A 14482-nucleotide genomic window follows, 5' to 3' on the forward strand; every position below is an offset into this window, starting at 1 on the left:
ACATGGATAGTTGTATTTAAAGGACCCTTATATTTTTTCTTACTCTCATGTAAATACAACACCTTATCTTATTCAAATTTCAAGCTCGTTTTGCTTTTATTTGCATCACATAAATGTAATTCATATATATATGTATATCAGGATCAGTATTGACGACTCATCCTGAACTACACATACTTTTGTCCATCAAACGCTCTCTATAATGAGAACATCCCACCCTCTAATGGCATCTGTAACCTACAAGCAAGCAGTAAAAAAAAAGATTTAAAAAAAAAAAAGATGTGTGGCTGTGATGTAACAAGCCAATGGGCCATTTAAAAAAGGTAAAGCTCTATTAAGAGAAAAGCTCCATTCTGTTTTAATAGAAAATTCCTCAACACAGGAAGGAAAACCTTTAATCTTGACACTAGATAAAAAAAATACACAAGTATCTATTTGGATAATTTTATATAATACAACAGGAGTACAATTGTTTATTAAAATGGAAAAAAAAAACAGACATAACTTATGAACTCATATTCATTAAAAGAAACCTTCCTTTTAGAACATAAGGTTAAGTCTTCCACACCACATTTGTATTGATGACATTAGAACAGAAAGATGTTTTCAGAACAGCATGGATTGGAGGGACTTCCGAACAGTGGCCATCTCCTGCTGTTGCTGTAATAATAAAATAAAAACATTGTTCATAAATGTTAAATACACTTTCATGGTTTTGAAATTCATTCTTACATTGAACTGAATCTGCTATTTATGTAAAAATGGTTTCGTGAACAATTTACAGAAATTCCTTCTGGTTTTTCATAAATGAGCTCCAAGCCTGGTTTAGTTACTTTGGTGATGTAGCGTTAATTACCTTACAATGAAAGACTATTTAAAGCAGACATGTTTAACATCCAGAGCAGGGTGGGAAATTAACTTTTTTGCCCACCAGCCACAGTGGCTGCTGGATGCCCAATTTTACCAGCCACTTGTATTATCTACCAGCCACTTTTTCTGGAATTCAAATTTATGAATGAGAACTGTGACTTTGATAACATTGACGTCCATTACAAATATGTAATTCGTTTTAATCCATTTAACAATATGAGTTATGCTGCACTCAGACACCAATTTATGTTTTCCTCCGTGAATGCTCACGGGCGCAGGCCCTTTTAAAAAAAAAAAAAAAAAGCACTATTTAGCACAAACAGGGCTACCATAATATGTGAGCAACATGTATGTAAATGTTTGTATTTTTGAGAGAATTTTATGCATGGTTATTTTACAGTTTAGTTTTTAATATTAGTTAAGTCTGTATGACCATAAATGGAGTATTTAAATATACTTTGTTGCTATTTGAAAAAAAATCCAGCAAAACGCGCCAGCGCGTTTGTCGACCCCAGAGGCTTAACTCGATAATAAAGCCTTAAAGTAGGCTATCTTTCAACTCAGGACAGCACCACTTCTCACAAATACAGATAGGATTGGAGATGAAAAGTTTAACTGAGACATAATCGAGCTCCGGAGCACCCACGGTATCGGCTCCTATCCTCGCGGCTGCTAAAACTATCGCTAAACTAAAAAAACGATAGCTATCTAGCCATCACAAAACACAACTTCAAGTTAGTAATTTACTTGCACATCCAAACGTAGTCCCGAAACGGTCTGCCCTTTTTGCCGATCGCATGGACGTTTCTGAATAGAATTGGTCATATTCATTATTGACTCTATTTTAAGGTTAGTTGTTCCTCTAATGAACAAATTGTTTGCATTTTCAGACGACGGATAGGTTCGATAGTAAGTACAGTGCATGGACTGTTTGACGGGAAGGTAGGCTAACCATTCCCTCGTTTTCCCTTCGTCATCAATGCGCCACTTGTTCGAAAAGTACCTTCACTTTTTATTTACTTCGCCCTCAATAGTTTGTACATTCATATACTGCTGACTCCGCGGCGGGCCTCTTAACACCGGGTATATGTCGCCACATTTTTTTAATTTTCCTTTCGTCTGTTAGGCTACCTCAGCTCAGCTATATGTGTCACGGTCCGTTCAGCGCCGTGTCCGTGCGCTGTGTCCGTGACGCACAGCGCTGAAAACCAATCAAATTAGTTACTCGACAAACGTGCATTATTTTTACTTAGCAACAGCATTCTTTGACAAAAGATGTCCAATCCGTTACAAGAAATGTTTTAAATAGTAACCAATAAAAATATGTTTTACAATCTACCCGCCACTGTGGCTGGTATACAAGGCAAAGTCCCCCGCCACTTTGGAAAAGTACCAGCCATTGGCTGGTGGCGGGTGCTAATTTCCCACCCTGATCCAGAGTCTAAAAACTCTGTTGTGTGAAATCTTTTCGTGAAGCACTCACAGTGTCCATCATTATCTTCTTCTGCAGAAGAGCCATCTCCTTTCTAAGCTCCATCTGGGTGCCCTGCAGGAAGGCTTCGTGGCTTTTCTCCATCTCCTCCATGTTCTGCACAGAAATTAAAGATCTCACTCGATCAGCCAAATGATGAAAAAAAGGTCTTGGTTGATTTTCAAATAATTAAAGTGATGATTGCATCAGTAACCTTGACAAACTGCTCATACAGTTCTTTGATGGTTTTCATTTTTTGGTTTTGCACAACCCTTGCCTGCTGGAAGAGCTTCTGCTGCTGGCGAAACAAATTCTGTGAAAACAGAAATTAGGAAGTTCAAAGGCAAAGTGAGAGACGTTCACATCAAATATCTCTAAATGGCTGCTAGATATCCCAAAAAGATGCATTATATTTTTCACAAGACCCTTAATCCTACAATTAACATTTCCCTTAGTGGGATGTTGTGACCCAAAATGACATGTTGTAACTTTTAAAACTTCTTGGCTTCATCTTTATGACTAATGTCTGGCTCTTACACAGTGCTGGTCCTAGACTTCTGGGGGTCCTTAGAAAAACTTTGTCTAGGGGCCTCTGTCAGTGCGTTCATAAGCTCTTACATTAAGTTTCTCCTCCTGCTCCTCAGATTTCTGAACATCAGTCTCCCACTGCTGAAGCACAGACATCACCTGCTGAGAATAATCTTGTGTCAGCTTCTGCCTGCAAAAAAATCAACATGAACATTAGAGTGGATGTGAATCAAGAAGAATGTGTCATTTTCCATACAGTGCTTTCATTTACCTCTGATTCTGCTGGGTTTTCCACATCTGCTCCAGTTTCAGAGTGCTGCCTTTTAAGGAGTTTTTGGTAAGAACCTCCAAGCGTTTCCTTTTGGTCTGCATGGCCTTGCTGATGTCCGCTAAATGGCAGTTCAGTCATGTTTTGGAGCATTAAACAGTATTTCAAAGCAGCCTATATGCAGTTGTTGACTTCACTTACCACCGAATCTTTCCAGCATATTTTGAACCTCATTCCTGAGATAAAGGACAGAAAATGATTTTTCGATCCAGAGAAAGGCTTCATAACTTTGGCTAGGTTTATATATCTTTCTGACTCACCCCATACCAGCATGTACTAGTTCATCGTCATCAAACGTCTCTGCAGATCTTTTCTTGGTCAGCTTGTCAATGATTGGAGTTTCTTATATATCAGAACAAAATAAAACATGCTTCACTATCATATAATTTGCTCCATCTCCCTCTATACATACATAAATTATATAGAGATTTCATTTCGATTTAATTACCATGGTAAAACAATTATATTTAAATTAAATAAACATTTTATATATCTGCTCCGTGTTTGTGTGTGTTCGCCACTCACTGCTACCATGGTATTAAGTTACCTATAAAGCCATCACTGTAACACCAATTAGTTACATTTTTAAACTTAGTGTATAATTATAAAATAAAATATTTTGCAATAAAATACAGACACACCATCTCTCGTATCATCCTCAGATCCGCTTCCTTTCTTTTCCTCCAGATTTTTGAAGTCAAACGCTTTCAGGTCTGTGGAGTCAGTGTGTTTGCTCTTCTTGTTTTGTTTTCTCCCTGCCATAATATCACTGTATGAAGAGTATTTAGTTGTAAGTTAGTCTGATGATCTACTCAAATACAAAGCAGTAACAAATAATAAACCCGCACATGCTAACGTTAATCAATTCAAAAAATAGCACTAAGCTTATTATTAGCTCTAACGTGTATCGTTCATTATGAAAGCATTGTATTAAAATTATTTAAACCAGATACAATATGTTATATAAAACTATTTTCATTCACATGGTTAAGTTACCTCTGCAAGAATCTAACGTTAACGTTACACAGAATCATCTGTAACTTACCTGACGAGTTTGTGATCTCTCTACTCTAATCAATCCCTGCTGCCAAGAAAACTTTCTAAAATGTAATTTCTTTCACCAATGTATGATATTGCTCAATAACTATTTAGAAAAAATTATTTAATTCTATTAATGTTTGGCGACGGTTTTATCTGCGTCTCTGAAGTAATTTTTCGCGCGGATTGTATTTTGAGCGCGAGGATGACTGCGCGCAGCTCACGTGACGTGCTAATGCATGACTACAGATGCACTTCATAATTTAAATTATTAGACGAGTGAAATCATACTTCTTTAACTGAAACGTAAGCTATTTATAAAATAAGTATTAGGTTAAATACATTCTTACCAAGACACTGAATAAAAAAGTAGTTTTATTTTACAGTTCACATTAATACAAAAAGAAATGTCTTGAGAAAAAAAAAGGAAACAATACAAATGTATCTCATTCAAAGTCAAAATGCCTGTTGACTTGAGTAATATAGAGTGTTAATGTACAGTTGCCAATGTACAGCTTAGTTTTCATACAAAAGCATATGTACAGTGTTCAATATTTCTCTACCAAAAGACAGATCATTCATATGCAGGTCAAATATCAAACTTCTCTTCACATATATAATGTCCATTTTCCTCATAATCGTCTCGTGTGACCACCATCTCTTCAAAATCAGGATTTTCAGCCAACAACTTCCCTCCTTCCCATGGGTAGCAAATAGGACTGCAAACAAAAGTGAAATATTCAGTAAAGAATAACCAGACAAAATGTCAATCATTTTTTCCGAATTGAGACTGAATTGAGATTTTTTCAGAATTCAAAACATACTTCTGTGGCAGAACGACAGAAACTTCATATTCTACGGGAGCGAGTGCACGGACTTCTTTGTAAACCCGATCTCTGAATCCAGTGAACAACGCGTTGCCGCCAGTAAGAACAATGTTCTTATAGAAGTGGGATTGCATCTCTGGACATAAAAAATAGGCATATATTAGAGTATCTCTTTAAATGAGATAACATTTTAAACCACAAATACATCTAATGCCAGATGAAATCTACCTTCCGGCATGTTGTTAATGGAGTTGACCAAAGCCTCAGGTATGCCCATCTCCTGAATGCCGATGTCTGAGGGGTGAAAGAGCATCTCTGGGACTGCAAACCTCTCATTGGTGAGCCGCAAAATCTGCTCCCCTGTCTTATATTTTCCAGTAAAATTCATCTCCTCTCGAGGCTGCAGCACAAAGGGAAAACAATGCTGTATTAGTAAAAGGCAAAGTGTACTTTGTTTTATTTTTTCATAGTATGCCAAATGGTTTACCTTACAAAATCCCTTTTTGATAGAGCTGAAATCTGGCAGCACGTAGTCTTTCATGACCATATTATCTTCTCCTTTCAATCTGTCAAATCACCAGAATTATTTATACTATATATATATATACACTACTGTCCAACAAGTTTGGGGATGGCAAGATTTCTTTAAAGGGACAGTTCATCCAAAAATGAAAAATTTCGTCATTAATTACTCACCCTCATGTTGTCCCAAACCTGTAAGGCCTTTGTTCATCTTCGGAACACAAATTAAGAATTTCAAATGTAGAACACAAATTTAAATTTTCAATGAAAACTACCACTTTAAAGCTTAATTTTCATAAAGAGATTAAAAATAATCCATTTGAATTGAACGGTTTAGTCCAAATTTTCTGAAGAGACTCGATCACTTCATGTGATGAACAGATTGAGTTTAGGCTTTTATTCCCATTTAAACATTGCTCGAACCTGCTTGACACGTGAGAACAAACCTCATTCTGAAGCTAAAACGTGCCGTGTAACACGAGAATGAACCTCATTGGTTCTCACACATCAAGCGAACATGCTTGAGCTTCCATTTACCACAACTGATGTGTGAGTTGATGAATGTTTATATGTGAATAAAAGCCTAAATTCAATCTGTTCATCATACATAGCAATGGCTATCAATGGAGGGACAGAAAGCTTTCAGATTTCATCAAAAATATCTTAATTTTTGTTCTGAAAATGAATGAAAGTCTTACAGGTTTGGAACGACATGAGGGTGAGTAATTAATGACCGAATTTTCATTTTTGGATGAACTATCCCTTTAATGTTTTTGAAAAAAGGTATATTATGATCACCAAGGCTATATTTGTTTGATCAAAAATACAGTAAAAACAGTAATATTGGGAAATATTACAATTTCAACTGTCTCCTATTTAAATGTATTATAAAATGTAATGTGATCAAAACTGAATAAACTTGCTAATGTAATAAATTGCAAATTTGTTACAATCAAGTTGATGCAAACTTACTGTGCAATCTCCATGTCCTTGTAGAAATCTTGAGACACATAACACACATCCTCCTTGACCTGATTGATCACATGGGTCTCATCCATCACATGCAGCTGCCTTTAAGACAAAGATTGACACAAGCTCAAGGAGAAATCTGCAGTAAGAAACACCGAAATTCTTTACTCAAATGGTGGCAAGTGTACCTGTATGAAATGGTCTCCTTCAAATGGTTGGTGAGCAGCTTTCCTCCTACATTTATTCTAAGAATGGCACAGAGACTTATGAAATGTTCAGCGTTTATATGACTTATATGGCTAATGAGCAGCTCACCTGCAGATGCCCTCTTTCATTTTCCTTCCCCTGCAATAAGGGATGATGTGTGTGAAGGAGAATCCACTGTCCACCACAATGCAACACAACTCAGAGTTTTGCTCATGGAAGTATCGATGAGCACTCAATGATCCAGCTTTAAAAAAATATATATTTTATTTACATCATCAGATTTATGGATTCCTAAGTAGGCTGCATCCTAGTAAACTAAACTTGCCATTAATTCTGAGGGCTGACTGGAACTGATATTCTTCAAATAAAATCTCATTCATGGATTCTTGAATTGAGGTGAAGTTGAAGTACGGTTCAGTTATCACAATGTTGGTATCAGCAAAGTCCACCTGCAAATATGTTGTGTACATGCTCAATATCTCATAGTGTACATTTATGAAACAGAAAATGTAATATGTCTGTAATCATTCAAGTACCTTAAACATCTCCTTTCCAAACAGGTGATCCCAGACTTTGCGCTGCACATCCCAGTTCACAAGATAACCCTAATATAGATGCAGACGAGATGAAGAAAGACACAACGTGCTTTATATAGAACGCAGTGAAGTTTATATTATAATTCATATTGAGACAATACCTTTTGAAACGGGAGGATATAGAAGAGTCCGGACGGGTCTTTGATTTCATCCAGCTGATTGGCAGTGAAAGTTTTCAACCTGGATGTCTTCGAACGGAATTGGCTATTTGGGATAACACTAATAAAAAAAGATTCGGTATTTAGCTCAACATAACTACCAAATACTATGATACGTTTTACATAACAAGGAAATGCATAATAAAAACACCGTAAGTTACCTGACTTTCTCATGACTGTAACCGATTTTGGCAAAGTACGCACCATTATCCAGTACGAGCGTTGACATTTTTACATCTCAGTCATTCAAACGTACTGGTTTAAAGCACAAGATGAGAGGCAAATGCATTAAGTTACAAATTATGAATCAAACTGCATTTAATTGAGTTATCTAAATAAACATTGAATCTACTAAATGGTCATGCCGCTTCCTCTATGGGCATCTTATTCTATATTTCAGATGCTAGAGGTGTACAAACACTCAATGCTCACTGCCACCTACTGTATGGGAGTTTGTTTGGGTGCGAGCGCATCATAAATAAAACTGACAACATTGTAAATTTAACATTTATTTGTACCTTTTGGGGAAAATCAGACTTTCATCTCTAAAATTCTGCAGATCACCATAATTACATACAATTATGCAAGACAGACAACAAATAAAAAGGTCACAATCAAAGACTAATAAAGCACAGCAGCATCTAAGCTCCCTCTTTAGAATAATTTCATCAGTTGTTAGAAATGCTCCAGTTAATATTTTTTCTTGGCACAGTTCACAGTACAATTTGCAGGTCCTTTAAAAAGACAAGTCGATCAGTGGAGCCGCATTCTCAGTATTTTCATTCTTTTCCTCTGGACTCCACTTTATAAGTGGCGAACTCAGGTCAATTAACTGGGGAATGAATTAATTACAAATTAATCTACAATTTAAATAAACAGTATACATACTTGAATAATGCAAGCAATATAAGAATTTACACTACGGTTCAAAAGCTTGGCGTCTGAGGCCTGGTTTAACAGACAGGGTTTAGATTAAGCCAGGATTAGGCCTTTGTTCAATTAGGACAATTGAGCAGCTTTTATAAACGTACCTTAAAAAAACATTACAGGTGTGCATCTTGAGACAAAACAGTAGTACTGACATATTTTAAGATACATCAGTGCAATTTGCTTTCAGTTAAATCTTCAGCTTGGTCTGTGAAACCAGGGGATTACGTTTTATTTTTACACTTTTATTGTGTATCAACACTGATAATAAGAAATGTTTATTGAGCAGCAAATCAGCATATTAGACTGACTTCTGAAGGATCATGTGACACTGAAGACTGGAGAAATGATGCTGAAAATTCAGCTTTTTACTGAATATTTGATTAAATAAATGCAGCCTGGATGAGCATAATAGACTTCTTTAAAAAAAATCTTACTGACCCCAAACTTTTGAACGATACAGTGTATATCAAATGTCCTCTCACCTGTCCTCCCCAGGGCTTTTCAGAGGAGGTTTTGATCAGGTCTGGGGTGTTGGAGAGATCAATTAGCAACTTCTCTGACAACTGAAGTGCTGGTGCAGGTGCGTCCACAAGCAAAACCTACAATTGCAACATTTTCAGGTCTGTTGGAGGCTTAGTTTCGAACACATTTTATCAAAACAAATCCATTCAAATTGAGTTTATTTTACCTCTTTAACATCCTTTTTCTCTTCGTTCTTGAGCAGGTTGTGTTTTTGGGTGTCCACTGTGTTTGGAAGTGTTGGGGGTTTCATGTCGACCTGAGGAGGCTCTGGATCACATGACAGAGGCTCAGAGGGATTCTCTACAGCTGCCGGCTCAAAGGCAGGAGATCCTTCAGGCTCATCCTCCAAATTAAAGACCAGGGAGCAGGGCTGGAGGTCAGCTGGATGGCAGGTCTCCTCATTTGACACTGAGGTTAGCTTATCTTCCTGTTTCTCAGTTTCCTTCATGTGTTCTGGGCTGCATAGATAGACAGTTTGACTTAAGATTTCTACTTATACAGAGATTGAGACAAGCTATAGATTAACTGAGATCAACTGAAGTTTCTCAGAAGCCCATAAAGTAGCACCTTGGATGAGAGGCCACTTGGCTGGAGGTCGATGAGTGCTCTGTGAGCTGGGAAGGTTTACTCTGGCGTGACACACTCTTGGGTGTGAGAGCAGGGATGCCAGAGACACGACGGTTGACTGGGGTGGGAAGAGCCGAGGGTCTTCGCAGTTTACTACCCATAGCCGAGGGCGTCAGGAGGCCCACTAGATTATCAGGAATACTACCAAGACATAGATCAGAGTTAAGAGAATCCTTGAAAAGAAATGGAATGATGTTCAGAGAAAATATAACTATATTACCTATCCACACTGCATGCAGATAATAATTTCTTTGGCTTCATGATACGAGGGACGTCGGGTGAGGAGGAAACTATAAAATCAATAGAAGTTAGCATGACTGAATGCAATAATGTCCTGGTTAAATCCCACAAAAACATATTCAGGGCACATTTCACCTCAAAATCAAAATGAAAAGAATAAGGAAATTATATTCGTCATAAAAATAACTCTCTGTAGGACCATTAAGATTTTTTTGCATTGTGAGATTATTTTCATAAAATAAAAAACACGTTTTATTGTAATTGTCTAATTTTGTTTTAATCTAAATACTTTAAATACAAAAATTTAGTAAGGTAATACGTATTAAATTAAATTTAGAAATGATAAACAAAAATATTGATATGCGTGTAAAAAAAATAATATTTTATTATAAATAAATTTAAAAAAAAGTCACTGTAAACATATATTGGGTATTTGTTCAGCATTTGATACTTACATTTTTCTCAAAATACTTAATTTTTCTTTTAAATGATTTCCCCCTTAATCATATTTTTTTATTACGGTAAAGAGAATATGTGGATAAAATGTCTTAAATGGTTAAGAATTTCTTTCTCAAAGCAATGAATCTTGATGGTCCAAAAAAGGCTTCATTTTTCATATGCTAAATATAATTTTTTCTTTTGATTTTAGTGTGAAGTGCTCTTGACACAGGTTGAGTGAGATTCAGCCTAACAGTTCCTATACATCAACACGATTACGTTTTTCCTCACCCTCGGATTTGTGAACTCCCTTCAGGTAGTTAGTGGGTGTTGGCACCACTGGGACCTTGAGTTTAGGGTTTCCCCTTAGAGCACTTCCAATCTTAGCATTAGATCCAGGGATGCTGGAAGTAGTGGTCTTTGCTGGGGTATGAAACTGTGGAGGCGGAAATGGGTCCGTTTTCTTAATGGGCGTAGCTTTGACAGGCCTGGGGAGAAGTTCAGATGCTCTCCTCCCCTGTGTAGACATGGAGGTCCGTCTGCTGACGGGGGGCTCTGGGTTTCTCGTAACAACAGAGGATTTGCGGCTAGAACTGGGCAACCTGCTCATACTGCTGTGTGAACGAGCACCGATGCTGTTAGTGCTGGAGTTCAAGGATGAATTGGGTTTGGCTGGTGAGAGAAGGAGTTGATATGTAAATAACCAGCAGATGGCAGTAGATACATAAGTTGCATTAAGGTGCATCACTAGCACTTTAAAGTCAAAATTAAATCAAATTCAACCACATTTTCTTTTCAAAACTACTTATCGTCATAGGCGTGTTAACAATTCAATCATAAGAAAATGAACAAATAAATAATTTTGAATGCCTCGCATGGATTTAGGCATCACAGCATTATAATGTAAAGCATGAAAAATTGGCACTCATTTAAAAATTTGCTAATTGAATTATTAAAATCTATAAGTAAGCATTAGATGATGGCAAAGGTCACCTTTGCTTCCTGGAGAGATAGTTAGACTAGAGTTGATGCTGGACACAGAAGACGACGAGGAAGAGGTGTTTCTCCTCCTGTCCACAACTCTAGAGCTCTGAAGTGAAGGAGCTTTAAGAGCAGATGGAGCTCGCATTTCCGTCTGAAGGACATTGAAAAATGTTTAAATACATAAACACGTCTGTAATTATGCGTAGTTTATCTGTTTGTGCATGTATGCGATCTGCAGTTACAAATGGCGTTTTTCTACGCCGTACCATGGTGACTCAAGCTCAAACTGATATGGTAAAACTGTAGACATTATTAACCGTTTACAAATGCTTTAGAAGCTGAAGCTTACGATTATGGTGAGAGGCGTTACATTTCTGACACGCTTGAGGTGTTCGGCCAATCACAACGTACTGGGTCAGCTGGCCAATCAAAGCACTGAGCTTTTCGGAAAGAGAGGCTTTGTAGAAATCAGCTTTGTATTTTTGATCAAATAAATGCAGCCTTGTTGAGCATAACCGACCTCTATCAAAAATAATAATAAAATCTTACTGACCCGACATTTAAACAGTGATGTATGACATAATTCTTGAAGAATAAAACAGCATACAATAACGACAGGTCCTTTTACCTTGTTACGGGTCGGAATGCTGCTTCTTCCTGGCAAACTAGTGTTAAATGAGGAATCGCTGACATCAGAAGCAACACTGGTGGTGGTATCAGAGAGAAGGTCTTCAGAAGAACCAGCTATACTTGTGTTTCTACTGCAAGGACTGCGCTTCAGCCCAAAATTACCCTGAAAGACATTGATAAACTCAAAATAAATCTCATATGTCAAACTGTAATGGTGTATAAATAAATGGAGGGAAGTATTCATACTTTGCTGGGAGGAGGAAGTCTAGTTTTAGTGGCTGCTGGCAGTTTTGTGCTGGAGGAAAGTCGTGAGTTCCTTTGGGATGTGGGTTTGCTGGGTAACACCCCACTACTAGCCACAAGGGCTTTGCCTCTAGAAGCCATCTTAGGCTGCATCACAGCAGTCCTGACTGGACTCGATGTACTGAGACGTGGTTTGCCAAACCTGGCCATCCCGTTAGACTTCAGCATTTGCTTCTGAATGGCGGGTGGAAGCTGCTTCATCGGGCTGTCCTGCACAAGAAAGGTCTCTCTTTTGATGGGACTCAGAACACCAGCTGGCTTGATGAACATGCTCAGTTTGGCTGTTGTGTCCTCCTCGAACGCCTCTTTCTCCTCAGCTTGGCACGAGGACACTAAGCTGCTCTCGGCTACAGAGTCAGTGATGGTTTGCTCGAGGTGGCTGGCGACCAGATGAGCTTCTTTGCAGATTTCATCAAACTTCTCTCCTGTGAGAGGGCTCCAGCTGGGCTCTTCTCCCAGAGACGGACCGCTGCTCACACTGTCCTTCATGTGAATCTCCACTCCATGAGAAATGCATTTCTCTTTATGACCAACCGGACCCACGAAGACCTCATCCTCAACATCATAATCTCCTTTAGAGCTATGAGAGAACATTTCCATAGGACATATATTATCATAAAATGTTAAAACCACATTATAATTTTATGTATAGCACACATTAACATTGTAATGGCTATGGGAGTTAAAATAGTTTTTTAGTAATACTATAATAGTATTTATTAATTTAGTTGATTTAGCTTTTTTATATATTTTCAATTTTCTTTTTTAATGTAAGGTCAAGTTTGAGTAATTTTATTATGTGGTCATGTCATTTTTGTCATGTCAAAAGGGGTGATGATGGCACAGTGGATAAGACCCATGCCTTTGGTGTGAGAGACCCGTGTTCGAATCCACTGTGAGACACCAGGTTGTCCCCGAGCAAGACACTTAACCCCTAGTTGCTCCAGAGGTGTGCGACCTCTGAACTATAGCAATTGTAAGTCGCTTTGGATAAAAGCGTCAGCTAAATTAATAAATGTAAATGTAAATTTTTTTTATTGGTTTTGTTTTCTATTTAGCTTTATTTTTTTTGTCAATTTTTATTCTAACTTTAATTTAAGTTTGTTTTCTAGTATTTATATTTTATGCCACAATTAAATTAGTTTTAGTCAACAATAACAACGCTGCCTTAAACAAATTAAACATAGGAAACAAACCTCGCAGGTGACAATGAAACATCAAAGTCAAATTTCTCCTCAGCCAGTGAAATAAAATCTAGAAGTAAAAAACACACACAAAAACAGTTTTAACCACTGATAAAATTGTGTTAAAATATGTTTAAACATGCCAAATCAGTGTTTATTTTCTTTATCTTGTCATTCTACACATACAAAAAAGTACAAATACTGTGGTGTTTTTGGCATGAACCATTTTAATATTTTTTTTTCTGGCAGGTACCATAGTACCAGAACAGTACTTTTTTGTAAGGTTAGTTGAGACATATAGTGATCAGATAAAACGGCATTACCACTGTGAGTGAGTGATGCCATCTTCAGCCAGGAAGGAAAACAAATGGAGGCCAAAATCCTGCCAACATCAGTTTACAGTTAATGTGTTTCCACTTTTTGATTACAACACGTTCGAAAAACCAAAAAGTAAATTTTAACCCAAATGCAGTTTAAAATAAAACACAATAAAACGAGCACTTTATCTTATAACGTTAAGTAACCAATACATAAACAAAATAGAAGTCGTGGAAGCTCATGGATTCATACGGTTTAATCACCGATGCTATTCTAATTTAATCTTAAAAACAGATGATAAACATTTACTGCAGCCAAAATACTTACTGTTCGTTTGCAGTACTGGGGTTATATTTATTAATCTTTGTGTTGTTGTCTGTTCACAAAAAATAACTGGCACTTGCGATCAGTTTCCACATTTCAAATTTCGTGACTGACCAGTCTGATTTCAAAGATCACGTGACAGGAATCCTGCTACAGGATTGGTGGAGCAAGTTTCCGGAACAAAGCAGTCGTCATGTTGACGTTGAGCAATGCAGCAATACGCAGAACTAAATCTAATGACTACTTAAAGGGATAGTCCACCCAAAAATAAAAAAATAAAAATTGCTATGCTAAAAATTATTTTTCGTAATCACTTACTCACCCTCATGTTGTTCCAAACCATGTTCCAAACCTGTATGAGTTTTCTTTCTTCCTTTAAACACACCTAAAAATGTATTGTTTTGTGTTCAACAGAACAAAGAAACTCATACAGGTTTAGAACAGCATAAGCGTGCATGACTGATTTTT

At 37.2% G+C, this 14482-nt stretch overlaps 3 protein-coding genes across 3 annotated transcripts; all 3 read right to left on the minus strand.

Moving 5' to 3' along the window:
• Positions 1-113: 113 nt before the first annotated feature.
• On the minus strand, positions 114-3959 carry sycp3 (synaptonemal complex protein 3). Its single transcript, XM_077210799.1, has 8 exons — positions 3839-3959; positions 3458-3539; positions 3339-3373; positions 3141-3258; positions 2960-3059; positions 2556-2654; positions 2354-2458; positions 114-660 (listed from the first exon to the last, which is right to left on the minus strand). Exons 1-8 carry the CDS (start codon positions 3957-3959, stop codon positions 607-609), a joined length of 714 nt encoding a protein of 237 aa, XP_077066914.1. The 3' UTR covers positions 114-606.
• A 633-nt stretch (positions 3960-4592) lies between these two features.
• Positions 4593-7932, minus strand: actr6 (actin related protein 6). The gene is made up of 11 exons (XM_077210802.1): positions 7676-7932; positions 7458-7575; positions 7297-7365; positions 7086-7209; positions 6869-7004; positions 6742-6798; positions 6557-6655; positions 5550-5628; positions 5291-5462; positions 5060-5198; positions 4593-4954 (listed from the first exon to the last, which is right to left on the minus strand). The coding sequence occupies exons 1-11, from the start codon at positions 7741-7743 to the stop codon at positions 4825-4827; spliced, it is 1191 nt and encodes a 396-aa protein (XP_077066917.1). The 5' UTR covers positions 7744-7932; the 3' UTR covers positions 4593-4824.
• A 75-nt stretch (positions 7933-8007) lies between these two features.
• Positions 8008-14168, minus strand: gtse1 (G-2 and S-phase expressed 1). Its single transcript, XM_077210806.1, has 12 exons — positions 14018-14168; positions 13696-13754; positions 13385-13442; positions 12132-12768; positions 11884-12048; positions 11265-11406; positions 10563-10943; positions 9814-9883; positions 9534-9734; positions 9133-9424; positions 8927-9043; positions 8008-8346 (listed from the first exon to the last, which is right to left on the minus strand). Exons 2-12 carry the CDS (start codon positions 13715-13717, stop codon positions 8251-8253), a joined length of 2181 nt encoding a protein of 726 aa, XP_077066921.1. The 5' UTR covers positions 13718-13754; positions 14018-14168; the 3' UTR covers positions 8008-8250.
• Positions 14169-14482: the final 314 nt, after the last annotated feature.

Source organism: Siphateles boraxobius, unplaced genomic scaffold, assembly GCF_051911475.1.
Source record: "Siphateles boraxobius isolate OS27281-9 unplaced genomic scaffold, OSU_SipBor_1 65, whole genome shotgun sequence".
In the NCBI taxonomy this organism is placed as follows: domain Eukaryota; kingdom Metazoa; phylum Chordata; class Actinopteri; order Cypriniformes; family Leuciscidae; genus Siphateles; species Siphateles boraxobius.